At 36.2% G+C, this 17,245-nt stretch overlaps 1 protein-coding gene across 7 annotated transcripts in view; it reads left to right on the top strand.

Annotated features, from left to right (window-relative positions):
* The window catches only part of LOC149564395 (CHD3-type chromatin-remodeling factor PICKLE-like), a 342,454-nt gene extending 325,671 nt beyond the window's left edge, over positions 1-16,783 (top strand). For 4 of the 7 annotated variants that reach the window (XM_089827446.1, XM_089827448.1, XM_089827447.1 and 1 more), the window contains 2 exons: positions 15,521-15,594; positions 15,855-16,311. In XM_089827446.1, the coding sequence (XP_089683572.1) occupies positions 15,521-15,594; positions 15,855-16,010 (230 nt within the window). In that variant the 3' untranslated portion in view covers positions 16,011-16,311. Of the gene's footprint in view, positions 1-15,520; positions 15,595-15,854; positions 16,487-16,658 lie in introns of those variants that run through there. The other 3 variants (XR_016364201.1, XM_089827449.1, XM_089827450.1) reach the window with 2 other exon arrangements.
* Positions 16,784-17,245: the final 462 nt, after the last annotated feature.

The raw sequence follows: 17,245 nt of genomic DNA, 5'->3' as shown, positions 1-17,245 counted from the left end.
GTTTGTAAAAACTTTTGCTGGCATACTGATTACATATCTTACCAGGTACAATTTGTAGCTATTTTTGTTGACTGAATATTATATTATTTGTTGTTGTTGTTACTTATTGTTTTACTTATATCTGGAAAATACAAAAAAGAGGAAACAATCTTTCTACAACTTGTGTCTAATTCTCTAAGACCACAAGGAAAGCATAGGAAAATCTATTATTTTAATTAAAATTTACAGAAGTTCAGTGAAAGGATCCTTTTGGGATCTTTCATACTCTAATTCTATCTAACATCTATGACATTATGCGAGTACTACATCAATTTTCCTCTCTATTCTAGGATTTGGACTAACTAAATTAGCTTGTCCCTTATATTTGTCACCCACAATTTGAAGTGGACTATGGTTTGTGGAATCTCTACTATTGTCACTACCAATAGGCAAACCCCCTGCACTTTTTGCAATTTTGGAAAAGGATCAATAATTAGAGTTTGTGGGTCTTGTTGCACAATCTCTGTGTGTTCTCTTGTTTAATACTAGATAGACATTGTATGTCATGTTCACCATCTCTGATACTTCTATAATAACCACCTTTTAAAGAAAAAAAAATCTTTAGCCAATATGAGCATCAGTATAGAGTATAGACAAACCAATATTGGCAAGTAATTGTCACCAAGACTCATACAGTCACTATAGTGTTGTGACTGAATGATATAAACCGAACATGCAATTTTGAAGTCATCACAAACTAGCTGAAAAGGTTCCAAACTATGTACACTTACAAAATATCATGAAAATTGTGATGAATTGATCCCATTCGCAACTTACACCCACTAATAATAGAATATCCTTCTGTATCCCCTCTATGTAACCCCTCATCAATGGTCCATTATGACAATATTTATGTTCCTTTGAGATTAATAAAATAAGTACATATCTCCTCAACTTCACAAACTTATGATTTTTGAAGATGCATAATTAACTCTTTATGAATAATTAGTTATATTTTACTTTAGCATGTCCAAGGTGAATAGCCCAAGCACTTCCTTTCAATCACTGATTACATCTTACACCCAGTCAAGATGAAATATCTTATCCTTTCATGTGTCCTCTATGTAACCCTTTCATCAATATCTCATTTTTCTAAGCCCCTCGAGGAAAATTAAAAAGCTAAATACTCTCTGCCTAAGATGAGCACTCCACTTTTCTCACTCCATTTCTTTTGGAGATACATCCACAATTCAACCATTGTTTAGATTAAAGGCTTTAATATGGTGTAAAGTGTTTTTACAACTTTCCCAAGCCTTCCAAATTCTAAGAAAGACACTAGAACCTATTGGGGATTAACATAGATTTTTTGTTGTTGAGTAAAATGGATTGTTTTCTAGAGATGCACTAACATTGCCAATGTGATTAATGTGTTCCAAATGCAGATTTGGATCTCATATAAATATGAGAGGAGACAGAGACATGTCTCTAAGGTTTAATCATCACTTAATTAATATATTTTAAAATAACAATTTGTGTAATATATATATATGTATTATATATAATATAATATATGTATATATATATATATATTAATATATTATATACTGTATTATATATTATTAGATGAATAAGTATATATAGGAAATGATGATTTACCAATAACAACAATGTATCTCAGATCGAATTAATCTGATTGAAGCTACAACTTCAACACTCCCTTTTAGCTAGGGAGGATTTATTGAACACATTATTCTCTCAAGCATATGGAGAGATATCATCTCAATATGATATTTTTGGAATGGCATATCAACATATATCCATCAACTTACATGTTATCTTTCAATATAATCTAAAGTATGATTCAACAGGAAATGTCAATCATATAATGTTAGTCATAGTTATATTCTTTTTGGATGTGCACTTGCACCAAATCCTTCATACCTACCAAAAGAATATGTTATATCTTAGTAGGATATGAGTTATCTGATCTCCGGCACTCCGAGACAAGAAACTTAATGAAGTCGATCAAATAACTAGAAATCACTATGTCATGAACTCTATCATGACAAGTATAATGATATTCGGCACTCCGGGACAACAACTTAATGAAGTCTATCATGATAACAAGTCTACCATTTATCTTTGGAATGGCATATCAACATATATCCATCAACTTACATGTTATCGTTCAATATAATCTGAAGTATGATTCAACAGGAAATGTCAATCATATGATGTTAGTCATAGTTATATTCTTTTCGGATGTGCATTGGCACACCAATCCTTGATACCTACCAAAAGAATATGCTATATCTTAGTAGGATATGAGTTATCTGATCTCTGGCACTCTAGGAAAAAAAAATTTAATGAAGTCGATCAGATAACTAGAAATCACTATGTCATGAACTTTATCATGACAAGTATAATGATATCAGGCACTCCGAGACAACAACTTAATGAAGTCTGTCATGATAACAAGTCTACCATTTATAAGACCTTCACCTTACAATGGTTACCTTCTATTTTATATATGTCAATGAAAGATCATCACCTTTCATTACACATTATATGTGAAATAGTAACCACTATGAACCAAGTTAGCGGGTGGTACAAAGACTTTCACCTCAATTCTCTCTCACAAAGAAGAATGCATTACAAGGAATTTCACTTAAAACTTCTCCTGATAGAGAAGATATCATTCACAAAGGATTGAACCTCAAAATTCTCCCTTTGACAAATGATTCTAGGAAGTTAGGTCCTATGGTTACTCCTTGAGAGGCTCTCTTCGCCCAAGGATGCCTATCAGACTCCCGCTGAATCTGATATCAGTTTTCTGATTTTCTGATGATAAGTCATTGCTTCCTCATGATATACATAGAGTAGACCCATCAAAATCATGCAATCACACACATGTATTTCAGGACTCCTTCCAAGTATAAATCTTCTAAGCTCCTGCATTGCCTTAGAAGAAGTGCAATTATATGCAAGATGATCTCATAATCTCAATCATCAAAGATAGTTGCTTCGAAAGCTCACTTTATCCATCTTGATCATCAACGTCTTTGGAGCTATTATCATTCATGCAGGAGCATCCTAGGTTGCTTTGTTATCCTGCTCATTTTTGTTCATTCTGCATGTTGATGCCAAGTTACTATAGCTCTAGTGGATGCCGAGTTACTATAGCTCTAGTGGATGTTGAGTTACTATAGCTTTAGTGGATGCCGAGTTACTATAGCTCTAATGGATGCCGAGTTACTGTAGCAATCTAGTGTTGACCAAGTGCTCCTTCATGTGCCGATTTACTCAGTGTATGCCAAGTGACTCTTCATGTGCCGAGTTACCCAGTGTATGCCAAGTGTCAGCATTTGAACGTGATTTTTGCAAGCCGACTTGCGGGATTTATTTTGATCGTGACATTTATTTTAAGATCTTTTCTTAGGATGCGTCTAGACCATTGTTGGGTCGACCTTCCTCTTATGTAATGTTCTAGAATAATCTGTAAGCCATTTTGGCAAGTATATATAGAGTGTTTAGGCTTAGAATTGGGCAAATTTTTGGGAAGAAGATCAGAGAGCAAAACTGAAAGTGCAAATTTGCAGTTGGATCTTTGAATGTGAATGTATTTGTAATTGGCCATAACCCAGAAGGCCTTATAGGTGGGCATGTATGAAGATATTTTGATGAATCAATAAAAATATTTCACTCTTCTTCCTCCTTTGGTTTTTGTTCTTTGTGTTTGCTTCCATTGTGTTAGCTCTTGCAGGGTGGTTTGGATAGCTGGGTGAGCCTTTGGCCCTAATTATTCAACCTTTGCCTATGTCAATTGGTATCAGAGACAGGTTCGTCCTTGTGGAGATTGGATCGTATAGAACCCTAATTTGGATTTGGTTGTAGGGTGGTAGATTTGTGGATTTGACCTATAACTTGCAGAGGGTTATGATCTTGCAGGAACCTGACTTGTAAAGATGGTTCGTAGTAGAGGAAATAATATTGATAATGCTATATTGGATCAATTGAGACAAATTGCAGCCAGATTAGATGTTGTGGAGACAACCTAGAGGAGAGGAGCACATCTTGATGATGTAAGTGATGATGAAGCACCAAACCATAATCCAGAACTTGAAGAAGATCAAGATGAGGAAAGATTGTTGCAAATATTGTCTAAGGAAAATTCAAAGCTTGCTGTAGAAGTTGTTCCATATGATGGAAAATTAGATACCAATGTTGTGTTGGATTGGATCTCTGATATGGAGAAGTTCTTTGAGAATGAAAAGACTCTTGATAATAGAAAGGTGAAGATTGTAGTCACTACGTTGAAAGGTCATGCATCACTATGGTGGGAGCACTTGCAGACTGATAGTCAAAGGAGAGGAAAGATAAGATAAGATAAGATAATGATATTAATGTCCAACAAAAGACCAAAAAGAGGTCTATGGGACTGAAAGATTACAACAAAGAAGGGCTGAAGCCAGCAAAAGCACACAAAGGTGTCCGAAGAAAAGCAACAACAACAAACAAAAATAAGCAACAGAAAGCACTAGGAGTCTTTCTTGAGTGAGAAGAAATCAGTCACAGAATGATACACGTGTCGATGCGTAGAGGTACTACACTGTCTCCAACCTATCCTAGAAGAGTGCCACTGGTGCCTATAAGTAGAACGGAATCTGACGCATCTAGAAAGATCACTAGGCCGAAAAGAGCTAGAGGGCCTTTTCACACCACGCAAGGGGGATAAAGGTGTAAAAAAGGCAGTAATGCGCTGAGTAGATGAGTGCCGGTGTGGAAGTAGAGTCTGAATCATGTTATCCCGAAGCATAGTGGCCTCACCCAGATACAATGCAAGGCATCTCTGATCATAATAGCTGAAGAAATCATAAAGAGAGAAGCACTCTCTGAACAAACAAAAGAACCTCCCTCTGATCTCATAATAAATAAGGCATCGAAAAAGAAAGTGAGCCTCATCCTCCACCTCCCCTAAAGAACAGAACAAACAAGTCCGCTCCTCCTTGTCAATATGATGATCCAACTGAGCCCGAAGATGATGTGAACCAACTCTGAAAGAACCTAAAGAGATCCACAGGGCATGAGACCAACGCCGTGAAAGATAGCTAGGTCGAGCAATAATCCTATCTGAGATCTCCAAAAAGTGTGTCGCATAAAATGACATCCGTGGGCATAATCCACCAGGAGGGTTAACCCAGGTAGCAGTACTGTAACATCTATAAATATCAAGACGAACATGCTCATTCAACTCCTACCGAGAAGGGAGAAGATGAGCAGGGGCATCCAAAGAAAACTGAAAAGGGGGGAGACGATCAATATCAATCCCAATCGAACTCAGCAAAGAAGAAACTTGTGCATACCAACATCGTGCCCGAGCACTAGACTCAGTAGCTGCCATGGAAATCGAAGAGCAATAAGCTAAATAGGAGTAACGATCACGGTCTTCAACCATATTAGCAAACCCACGAAGGCGATGAAGAAACCAAACTAAGTCAAAAATGGCCGCAAGTCTGAAAGGATGAGCCCCGAACTCAGCAAGAATGATACCGTGAGGAGTAGATCTATGACATTTGATAATGCACTGCAAGAACAAAGTTTGGACCCGCTCAATCGAAGCCCAATCAAAGCTAAGGAGAGAAGGACCCCAAACCACAGAACCATAAAGAACCATCGGTCAAACAAGAGCATCTAGGAGAGATAGCTTAGACTAGGTATCCTAAAAGTGATGTTTGAAGCAGTGTTTCTCAAGCAAAGCAAGAGAAACCATGCCCTTATTCACTCTGGGCTGAATAGCAGGTCTCATGCTAAAACGTGGTCCGAAAAACATAACACCTAGATACAAATAGGATGAAGTAATCTCAATCTCCTGGGCCCGAAATGTGAAGTGAAGATGAGAGGTCTTTAAACAATTAAAGACCATGATCCGAGTCTTACTCAAGTTAACCACCAACTGTCTCTGATCACAAAATAAATCCAATCTATCAAGAAGTCTCTGTAACCTGTCAGGAGAGGAAGCAAGGGGAACAATATCATCCGCAAAGAGAAGGATCAAGATCAGAACCTGATAAAGATAACAACCATCACCCGGGAGTGAAGACTCCAAGAGGAAGTCCTCCAGCTCATCAATATATAACCCAAATAAAGTAGGAGAGAGGACAGCCCTGCTTAACCCCAATAGTACAATGGATTGGGTCTGAGAAGCCAACAGGAGTCCGGAATCTGCTGACCACAGTCTCATATAATCTCATAATAGCAATACGTAGCATCTCAGAAATACCAATCTCCCTAAGTCTCTCAAACAGAGCCACCCTAGGAACAGAATCAAAAGCTTTGCGAAAATCAACAAAGCAACAGTATACCTTTTTCCGATCTGGGTCTGGCCTCCTCAATAATAGCCCATAGCGTGAAGATGTGGTCCATAGTCTGATAATCCGTCCGAAATCCCGCCTGTCCTCTAGCCCTACAATCAATCTTGTCGAGCTCCGCTGATAGCATAGAATTAAGAGCAGTAGCATACAGTTTGGCAAAAGTGTGCCCAATCATGATGGTTTTGTAGTTCCCCGAATCAAAGACAAGCCCAGTCTTGTGAATGGGATGAATGAAGTGCCTAGACTAGGAAGCTGGAAAACAATGTGAATCACTCTATTAAAAAGAATAGAGAGATAGGGACCCAGAACTGAGGCACCGAACTTGAAAAGCTCAACCTGAAAACCTTCCTCATCAGCAGCTCTACTACATTTCATGGATCTGATAGCCTCATAAATGTGGGAAGGGGTGAAAAGGCGGACAAAAGGAGGCGAGGAGGGTTGAATGGAAGGTTGCCCGGGAATATCATAAAGAGCCATGGTATGCAACGCAAGGGAGTGAAAGTCAAGGGTGGAAGGTGAAGGGGGATGATGGGGAAAAGAATATGCCAAAAGAGCTGGGGATTGCTAACTAGTGTGGAACAAAGTGACATACACTTTGAGGCAGTGAAGTTACGCTTCTTACTCCGAAGCAAGCGGAGATAAGACGAGCGAATACTGGCCAAGTCAGTGGAGTGAGCCTCAAAAGCAGAGCGCATAGCACGATGAAAGGATTTGCAGTCTGAATCAAACCATTGGTTCATGGGGCAAGTATTACGACGCTTGCTGCGAAGGAGCAAGGGAGGGTGGTGAGGGATGGAAAGGGTGGCAAACCTAAGAATAGCCGATGCGAGTAAGTCAAACATGGAGGTGGCCTCAAACGAGTCAGAGAACCCCGAAGGGCTGAGGAGTTTGGAAAGATGAGCAGAGAAAAGCTCACAGTCCCCATCAATGAAATGGAAGCGAATGGGCAAGTGAGCGGTAATAGAAGAATGATGAGGTGAAGAAGATCAGAACTTGGCCAAAGATGGTGAACAAGGTAAAGAACAAATTCCTCCCTGCTGATTACCAAGTTAGCCTGTTGAGAAAGATGTAAAATTTGAAACAAAATGACATGACTGTAAAAGAATATACTGAGGAATTCTATAGATTGGACATCAGATCTGGACATGTGGATGATGATGTTGAGAAAATTGCAAGGTACATTAATGGATTGAGATCTGAAATTCAAGATGAAATAAGTTTTGTGAAGTTGGAAAGTGTAGAAGAAGCATATCAATATGCCTTGAAAGCTGAGGAGATCTTGACAAAGAAGCATGAACAAAGACAAAGAGGTAGAGGTGTTAGATTCTAGAGAGGCAAAGGTAGATCTTATGGAGAAAGTGGCAGATCTGACAGTTCTATGCAGGATAAAGGCAAATCTGAATGGAAGAATGATGACAAAGGCAAGACCAAATGGAAAAGTGGTAATTCTTATTGAGGAGGCACTAATTCTTACCGAGGAAGAGGTAATTCCTATTCTAGAGGTGGATTTCATAGTAATTGTTTTAGATGTGGTAAAGAGGGACATAGATCTTTTGAATGTAGATCCTCTGAAAGTAGGCAAGGTAACATAAATATTGTGATTCAAGAAGATGATGAGGGTTCACCAAGTGGATCTGAAGCTAGAGAAAATTTGATGGTGAGAAGAACCTTATCTAATAAGGGAAGTGATGAGGAACCTGTTTTAAGAAGTCTTTTCAAGACCAGATGTAAGATGGCTAAAAAATGCTGCAAGGTGATCATTGACTGTGGAAGTTCTACAAATTTGGCATGAAAAGAGTTGGTTACCAAGTTGCAGTTGCAAAGGCTAAAACATCCCAAACCTTATCATGTTTCATGGATCAAAGATGAGCATAAGATATTGGTAAGTGAACAATGCCTTGTGAAGTTCAAAATTGGACATTACTTTGATGAAGTTTTGTATGATATTATGCCCATAAGTTGTCATATTTTGTTGAGTAGACCTTGACAATATAATAGATATGCTATACATGAGGGAAGATTGAATCAATATACTCTTTGGGTGAATGGGAAGAAACAAACATTGCTGCCTTTGATTGAAAGTCCAGATGAGGTTAATTGTAGTGCTGTAAAAATTTGCATGGTTAATGGGAAACAATTTGAAAAGGAAATGAAAAGGAATCAAGTCTATTTTTCCATAGTTCCCAGAGGACCGAATGTTGGTATTAATAGCTGAGTAGCAAAAGCTAGTAATGACCAAGTAATAGCAAATAGTGATAGTTGAGTACCAGTAGAAATTACAGAATTGCAGAATGAGTATAAAGAAATTATTGTTGATGATATTCTTGATGGTTTACCTCCAGTAAGAAGTATAAGTCATTGTATGGATCTGATTCCTGGAGCTAGTTTGCCAAACAAAGCACCATATAGATTGACACCTACAAAGAATGAAGAGCTTAACAGACAAGTGCATGAGTTGTTGCAAAAAAGGTTTGATCAGAGAAAGCTTGAGTCCATGTGTTGTACCTGCTATATTAGCACCTCAAAAGAATAGAGAATGGAGAATGTGTACTAATTCTAGAGCTATTAACAAAATCATAGTGAAATATAGGTTTCCTATGCTGAGGATGGATTACATAATGGATTGTTTGAGTGGAGCAAAGTATTTTACCAAGATTGATTTGAAGAGTGGCTATCATCAGATCAGAATCAAAGAAGGTGATGAATGGAAGACTTCTTTCAAGACAAAAGATGGTTTGTATGAATGGTTGGTTATGCCTTTTGGTTTGACTAATGCAACTAGTACTTTCATGAGGTTGATGAAGGAAGTTCTAAAAAGATTCTTGGGTAAGTTTGTGATTGTTTATTTGGATGATACTCTAATATTCAGCAAGACAAAGGAAGAACATCTTGAGCATATTAGACAAGTATTGCAGAGGTTGAAAGAGAAAAAGTTCCTGATTAATCTGAAAAAGTGTTCTTTTATGCAAAAGGAGATTGTGTATTTGGGATTTGTGATTTCATCTGATGGATTGAAGATGGATCCTGACAAGGTTAAAGCAATTTTGGAATGGCCTACACCTGAGAATGTGGGTGAGGTAAGATCATTTCATGGTTTGGCTAATTTTTACAAAAAGTTTATAAAGAATTTCAGTGCTGTTTGTAATGCTATGATTGAAACAATAAGGGGAGATAAAAAGGAATTCAAGTGGACACATGGAGTTGATAAGAGTTTTGAGACTTTGAAACAAAAGGTTGCTGAATTATCTATATTGGCTTTGCCTGATTTCAACAAAGTATTTCAAGTTGAATGTGATGCAAGTGGTAATGCAATAGGAGTTGTATTAAGTCAAGAAGGTAAACCCGTTGCTTTCTTTAGTGAAAAGTTGAATGATGCTAAAAGGAAATATTCTGTGTATGATCAAGAGTTTTATGCTATTGTTCAAGCCTTGAAGAAGAGACATTATTTGATTCCTAAAGAGTCTGTGTTGTATACTGATCGTAAAGCTTTACAATACTTGAGAAGTCAACATAAATTGAATCAAAGACATATGAAGTGGGTTGAGTACTTGCAAAGTTTTACATTTGTGATCAAGCATAAGAGTGGAGTTACTAATAGAGTTGTTGATGCATTGAGTAGAAGACGTTCTTTGTTGACTGAAATGAAGGTTGAAGTTCTTGGTTTTGATGAAAGGAAAGAATTGTATGATGTTGATCCTAATTTTTCTAAGGCATGGAGAGAGTGCAAAGCACCAAATCTGACAAATCACATAAGTAAGTATGATAAATATTTCATTCAAGAAGGTATGTTGTTCAAAAGTATTCAATTGTGTATTCCTAGAAGTTCTATGAGGTTGAATCTAATTAAAGAAAAGCATAGTGGTGGATTAGCTGGACATTTTGGAATTGATAAGACATTGAGTTTGCTGAAAGAGAAGTATTATTGGCCACAAATGTATAAGGATGTTCAGAAATTTGTAAAGAGTTGTGGAGTTTGTCAAGTTGCAAAAGGAGTGAGTCAAAATACTAGTTTGTATATACCTATTCCTGTTCCTGAGAAACCTTGGACTGACATCAGTATGGATTTTGTTCTTGGATTGCCTAAGACAGTGAAAGGATATGATTCCATATTTGTGGTAGTGAATAGATTTTCTAAGATGGCTCATTTCATACCATGTAAGAAGACATGAGATGCTAAGCATGTTGCTGAATTTTTTTTTAAAGAGATCGTGAGATTGCATGGATTACCAAGAAGTATTATTTCAGATAGAGATAGTAAGTTTGTTGGTTATTTTTGAAAGACTTTGTGGAAAAGGATGGGTACTAAGTTGAAGTTTAGTTCTACATTCCATCCACAAACAGATCGACAGACAAAGGTTGTGATTAGAAGCTTGGGTAATTTGCTGAGATGTTTAGTTGGGAATAAGCCAAGTAATTGGGAGATGGTATTGGCACAAGCTGAATTTGCATATAACAATTCTGTGAATAGTACATGGAAGACACCTTTTGAGATTGTTATTGGAATGCATCCTAGAGGTATATCAGACTTGAGAGATGTTGCTGGTGAAGAAAAGAAAAGCGCTACAGGAGGAGAATTTGCTGATTTTATGGAGTCTTTGCATAAGGAAATGAAGTTGAGGTTGGAACAAAGTAATCAAAAGTATAAGGAGAATATTGATTAGTCTAGAAGACACCATGATTTTCAAGTTGGTGATGAGGTGATGGTTCATCTGAAGAAAGAAGGATTCCCAGTTGGAACATACAGTAAGCTGAAGATGAAGAAATTTGGACCTTGTAAGATCTTGAAGAAGTTTGATAGTGGTAATGCTTATGAAGTTGAGTTACTTGATGACATGTATATATCTTTTATATTCAATATTGCTGATTTGTATAAGTATCATGAGTTAGAGGATGAAGTTGTTGTATCAGAAGATTATCCTAAGAAGCAAATTGAAGAAGTTGAACAGATATTAGATCAGAGAGTTGGCAAGAGCACAAGAGGAAAATATTACTATAAATATTTGGTGAAGTGGAAGAACAGGCCTATTGAAGATGCTTCATGGATTTCTCAATCTGAGTTGAATTCAACTCAGATTGTGACATCTCAATTTAGGAGAATCATTTTTTTCAACCCCGGTTGTCTGATGCAGAAGCATCCTGGGTTGCCTTGTTATCCTGCTCATTTTTGTTCATTTTGCATGTTGATGCCGAGTTACTATAGCTCTAGTGGATGCAAAGTTACTGTAGCTCTAGTGTTGACCAAGTTACTGTAGCTCTAATTGATGCTGTATTATTGTAGCTCTAATGGATGCCGAGTTACTGTAGCAATCTAGTGTTGACTAAGTGCTCCTTCATGTGCCAAGTTACCCAGTGTATGCAAAGTGTCAACATTTGGATGTGATTTCTACGAGCTGACTTGCGGAATTTATTTTGATCGCGACATTTATGTTAAGGTCTTTTCTTGGGATGCATCCAGACGATTGTTGGGTCGGCCTTCCTCTTATGTAATGTTCTAGAATAATCTGTAAGCCGTTTTGGCATGTATATATAGAGTGTTTAGGCTTAGAGTCAGGCAAGTTTTTGGGAAGAAGATCAGAGAGTAGAACTGAAAGTGCAAATTTGCAATTGGATTTTTGAATGTGAATGTATTTGTAATTGGCCATAACCCAGAAGGCCTTATAGGTGGGCATGCATGAAGATATTTTGATGAATCAATAAAAATATTTCACTCTTCTTCCTCCTCTGATTTTTGTTCTTTGTGTTAGCTTCCATTGTGTTAGCTCTTACATGGTGGTTTGGATAGCTGGGTGAGCCTTTGGCCCTAGTTATTCACCCTTTTCCTGTGTCAATCATAAGATTGAGTCTACACAATATTTGGTAACATGTGTAAAGTACCAACCTTCTATTCTTACAAGAAGGAAAAAAATCTAGGCAAATAACTCTTATAGTATGTATAGGATTATAAATAAATGAATAGATAAATATAAAAGATACAAGTACTTATCTGCCCATGAGGGCCATGGAACATCTCCTTTCTAAAGATGGTTCAAGTGGGAATGAAACATTGGTTATTATTCCCCCCACAATGTAAAATTCCTACTCTTATATCGTTGAACACTTTTGCATCACATCAAATATGATAACTTCTTTCTAAGTTCCAACTTGCTCTTTTCATCCATTGAAGGTCCAAAGGTTCAATAAGCTTAACAGTAGAAGCAAACATGTCCTTCCAATTTCTTAAACTCATCCATGATACGCCAACATCTTGATTGAGTATGATTGTACCACATGAATGAATTTACCACTCATACATCGAGTTTAATTCATCAGAGAGAGACTCGTAGATGTTCAAATGAATTGTTTAAAGCTTCATTAACCTCTCACAACAACAACTCAAATTTCCTTTGTTCATGCAAAGGTATTTGTTTGATCTTTTGATTAAACCTATATTACACACATCTTGCAATTTGTGTATTCCAATTTTATATCATTGGTGAATCCATCACAATGTTGTTTACTCCCTCTGAATTAATATGTTTAAGATCACCAAAGGTTGATTGAATCATATCCTCTATATGCTTCCTCTCTTTCAAGGTTGCCTCAAATGTCAACCTCCCTCTTAATTTCAATCTCTCTTTTTTTTGCAAGAACATTCTCGGAGGAAAAAGATCAAGGTATATAGCTCATGGTAGGATGTATAAAATAAAAATTAGAATGTTAATTGGGCTATTAGAAATTTAACTCTGCTTATTACTAATAATAACATAAATGATTGTAGTATTTATATTATATTTTCAATAATAGAAGTAAGAACTTAGTGTTTCATGCTCCCATATTAGATCTCACAATAATTATATCAACTTATCAAATATCATTAAATTTAATTATACATATATAAATACGTGTGTGTGTGTGTGTGTGTGTGTGTGTGTGTGTGTATTCAGACTTCCAATAATATTTATATGTTAATACACATATAAATAATAAATCATTACCATTTTGCAAACACAAATTAATTAACACAATTGACTTACCTCAATACTTTTCTTTTAATGAGATCAATGGAATTGACGCATTTATCACCTTAAGACCGTCTTGGGTTTCACATCAGCCAAGAGGTAGATAATTTAACTTTGTTAAGTGCGAGCCTCTTCTTTAGTCTTGATTATATTGTGCTGGTATTTATTTTCAATTAATATAGAACCCTTATCATGTGTTGATTGTTATCTTTGACCAATGATGATATGCATCTTGGTAATCTTTCCTTATATCTGCGCATGGATTTGCACGCATATCATGTAGGATTGATGGGTGATGTTTTTCCTTTTCTCCTCTTTTGAAAACATCATGCCCACTTTAACTTTTATCCTGCAGTGATGTGGGCATTATCTTCTATTTAAGCTCCATATGCGGCGGGTCCTTTTATACTCATGTGGCACATGATACTATGGATGAGAGGTCCACATACAAATGTGTCACATTTGCAATATGGGTTACAACCAATTCCCATAAACCTATAAGAATGCACAATAGTTTGTAAGTTCTTCCCTAAGACTAACTTAATCCCTATCATGCTGATGTGGCTTGTCCAACTATCAAGTTGAATTCAATTACCAACTCTCTATTTTCATTTTAACCACCTTGCTTGGGCATTGTGAGCCAATGACAAATACGTGCTTAGAAATCTCCATACATGAGGTAATGTTGTCATTTACTCTCAAATTTATATTCTGCCCGTAATCAAATAAGTCATCGGATCTATATTTTGTAACATTTCTATTTCAATAATAGTATATTATTGTCATTAATTTCAGTGCCTTTATAGGAGTAAGAAGAAACCAATTAAGAGATAATCTTGAAGAAAAAATGATGTTTAAAGCTGTGTGTGATTCATTATTGTTGATCTTATGCACATGTGATGTAGAGGCCCAATTGTTTGTGAAGCCGAGAAAGTGGATGCTTCTGGTGCAAAAGTAGGGGCATATCTGCAATGAAAATGATGACCACATGTAAAAACACAGTAGTGATGTTCAACAAAAAAAACTTCAGCCCCTTGCAGATCCATCTTTACAATGTACACAGCCGCGATAACCCGTAAGACACGGCAGAGCAATGTGTTCTCTTTTCATTTGATGTTCGTCCATTTCTATCAACTCAGATGTATACAGTCCATAATTTAATGTCCACCTGGATTGAGTGTATTCTGAGATCTGTTCCAAATATGAATGCTTACTTTTAAAAGTTTTGCTGACTGGGATCAATTTTCTATTGTGAGTGAATGACCATCAATTTCACTATATTCCTCAATGCACTATTCACTAATTCTTCAGTGCCTCAAATCTTATCTCCTTCCTTCATCTCTGCAGTATCGTCTGATGACCAACACAGTCAGAATACAACCATTCTTTACATTCACAGTGTGTTCATGTACATTGTAGAACATATTCTATTAATCAAACTCTCATTACATCTGCAACCTGGCTCTGATACCATGTTGAGTAACATGGATCATTTTCTGCAAATGTGCTAACATTGCCAATGTGATTGATGTGTTCCAAATGCAGATTTGGACCTCATATAAATATGAGAGGAGACATGTCTCATGAAGAGACATGTCTCTAAGGTTAATCATCATTTAATTAATATATTTAAAATTCATAATTTGTATTATATGTGTATGTATGTGTGTGTGTGTGTATATATATATATTATTGTTATTATTATTATATGAAAAAGTATATATAGGAAATGATGATTTACCAATAACAACAATGTCTCTCATATCGAATTAATCTGACTGAAGCTACAACTTTAACATTTGTTAATCCAAATACCATTGCATGAACTTGGGTTCAAGCCTATAGACAAAATTATAGTGTTTTGAACTAAGGAATAATGACTCATAACTAGGATGAAGAAGCATGGCAATAGTTGAAATTCATTCCAGAGACTCAATGGAGAAGTGAGGTTATCAAAAATGTAGGACGTGGATGGGATGCTACTTTGTAGTTATACTATGGAAAAGGCCTTTCAAATTACTACACATCAGAAATCTATTTGATTGCCAATCCTGAATAATACATGAATTTAATCTCAGAAAAAAAATTCTTTACTTGTGTGACACAATATATTTTTTCTTAGTATTTTGTTTCATCTTTTATTGTGACCTGACCAAAAGATATATTCCTCAGGACCAGAAGAGGTCTTGACATGTGCAGTAGACGATAAATCAAATCATTTGGAAATAGCTCGACTTTATAACGAGGTGAGTAAACAATATTTATATCAAACTTAATTTCACATATTGTAATTGTTCCAATACGCAGTAAATTACAATCAAGCGAATGAATCAGTTGTTAAAAGGTTGGCTTGAACTCAAAGGAATTTCAAATAAATAATCTCTAGACAACTGGCATATGTTTGTGCCCATGTGGAAATGTTAATTTACACATGAATTTCAATCTTATAAGTCTACTTATAGGACAAACATTTAATCTCTCATGCTTTTTACCTGTGAAATTGCAGTTGTGCAATGCAGTTCATGAAAATGAAAATGACTCCTTTCAAGCATGTTCAGGAAACAAGTCAGCTGCTTTTAGGCTGGGGAAGAAGTTGTATTTTCTTCATAGCCTCTGCGAAGATGTTTGCAGAATTTTAGAAAGCAATGATCTTCACGTTTGAGGCCAAGGGATTTTACTTAAAATTTCACCCAACCATGGATGCTGAATGTAGTTTTTCTCAATTGTTTAATTTGCAACTACCCAATTATACGTTTCGAAAGGGAATTTTGATACAAAACAAATAATAAACTCATAGCGAGCACTATTTCAAGAATTTATACCCATTATGTAGTGTTGTGGATGTACTTGGTAAGTAATAAGTCTGAGCCATTGACCAGTTGACAGAAAACCTTTGGCATTTTCGATGTTGTGGATGTACTTGGTAAGTAATAAGATTGATCCATTTCCCACTTGACAGAAAACCTTTGGCATTTTCGATTTCACTGGTTTACGTGTGTACGAGTAAGAACTTCTGTGGCAGCTTAAGGGAAGACAAACAAAGCTGGGATTTGTAGAATATTTTGTATTTGAAAGCTCACTTAGAATTGGTTGATTTGTATCTCTATGCATATATTATTTAAATTTGTTCTGCTGGAATTACTTGATCTTATTTTCTGATGATTCTGTTCCATCCATAACAGAGCTCATTATCTATCCAATCAAATATATTGCAATTTATCAAATATATGTTTTATCTGAAAAAATATTATAGAATTTCCTCTCTTTAGATAACAGTCTTTGAACAAAAACATGTTCCTTATTTTTGCAGGCAGGATAATAGTTACCTTTTCCTACATCAGCTTCATATTTCTTAAAAGGTTGCGCTAATTGTGTGCAGACTTGGACTGCACTGATTGGCTTGGTGAATGAGCATAGATCAGTCCATGGTTTTGTTTTTAGTATCAATTGCTGGTACAAGGAAGCCATTTTTGCAATGGTGGCACGCCTTGGGTTGATGCGTTAATATCTGCGGCTCTTTGCTATGTGATTATTTTCAACATTAGTTCTTTAGAACGATTTGCAAGATTAAGCAAGGTGCAGTGCCATATCCTTTGTTGAGGATTTTCTTAGCACAATATCTACCTTTCCATGTTCTCTCAAAGGCATTCTTGTACACAATAGTTTTTGAAGATCTTAGAGACCATCATGTCTTGTTCAGTGCTTGTGAACTCTTACATTTACAGCAGCATCATACACCAATGAACTCCATAGTGATTGCTATTTTTAACTTCTTCTCTAATGATCATTCTTAGAATACCAACGAAGCTTTTAAGTTTAAAAGCCGGCAACGTCTAAACAGTAAACTAAAACGCATATTGATTAGCAAGGAGGACACTTCAATTTAATATAACATTA

The sequence above is a fragment of the Cupressus sempervirens genome, chromosome 4 (genome assembly GCF_028749045.1).
Source record: "Cupressus sempervirens isolate cs-2001-9-10 chromosome 4, ASM2874904v1, whole genome shotgun sequence".
Classification (NCBI taxonomy): domain Eukaryota; kingdom Viridiplantae; phylum Streptophyta; class Pinopsida; order Cupressales; family Cupressaceae; genus Cupressus; species Cupressus sempervirens.
Note: the sequence above shows the minus strand (reverse complement) of the source record. Positions and strands in the feature narration are given on the sequence as shown.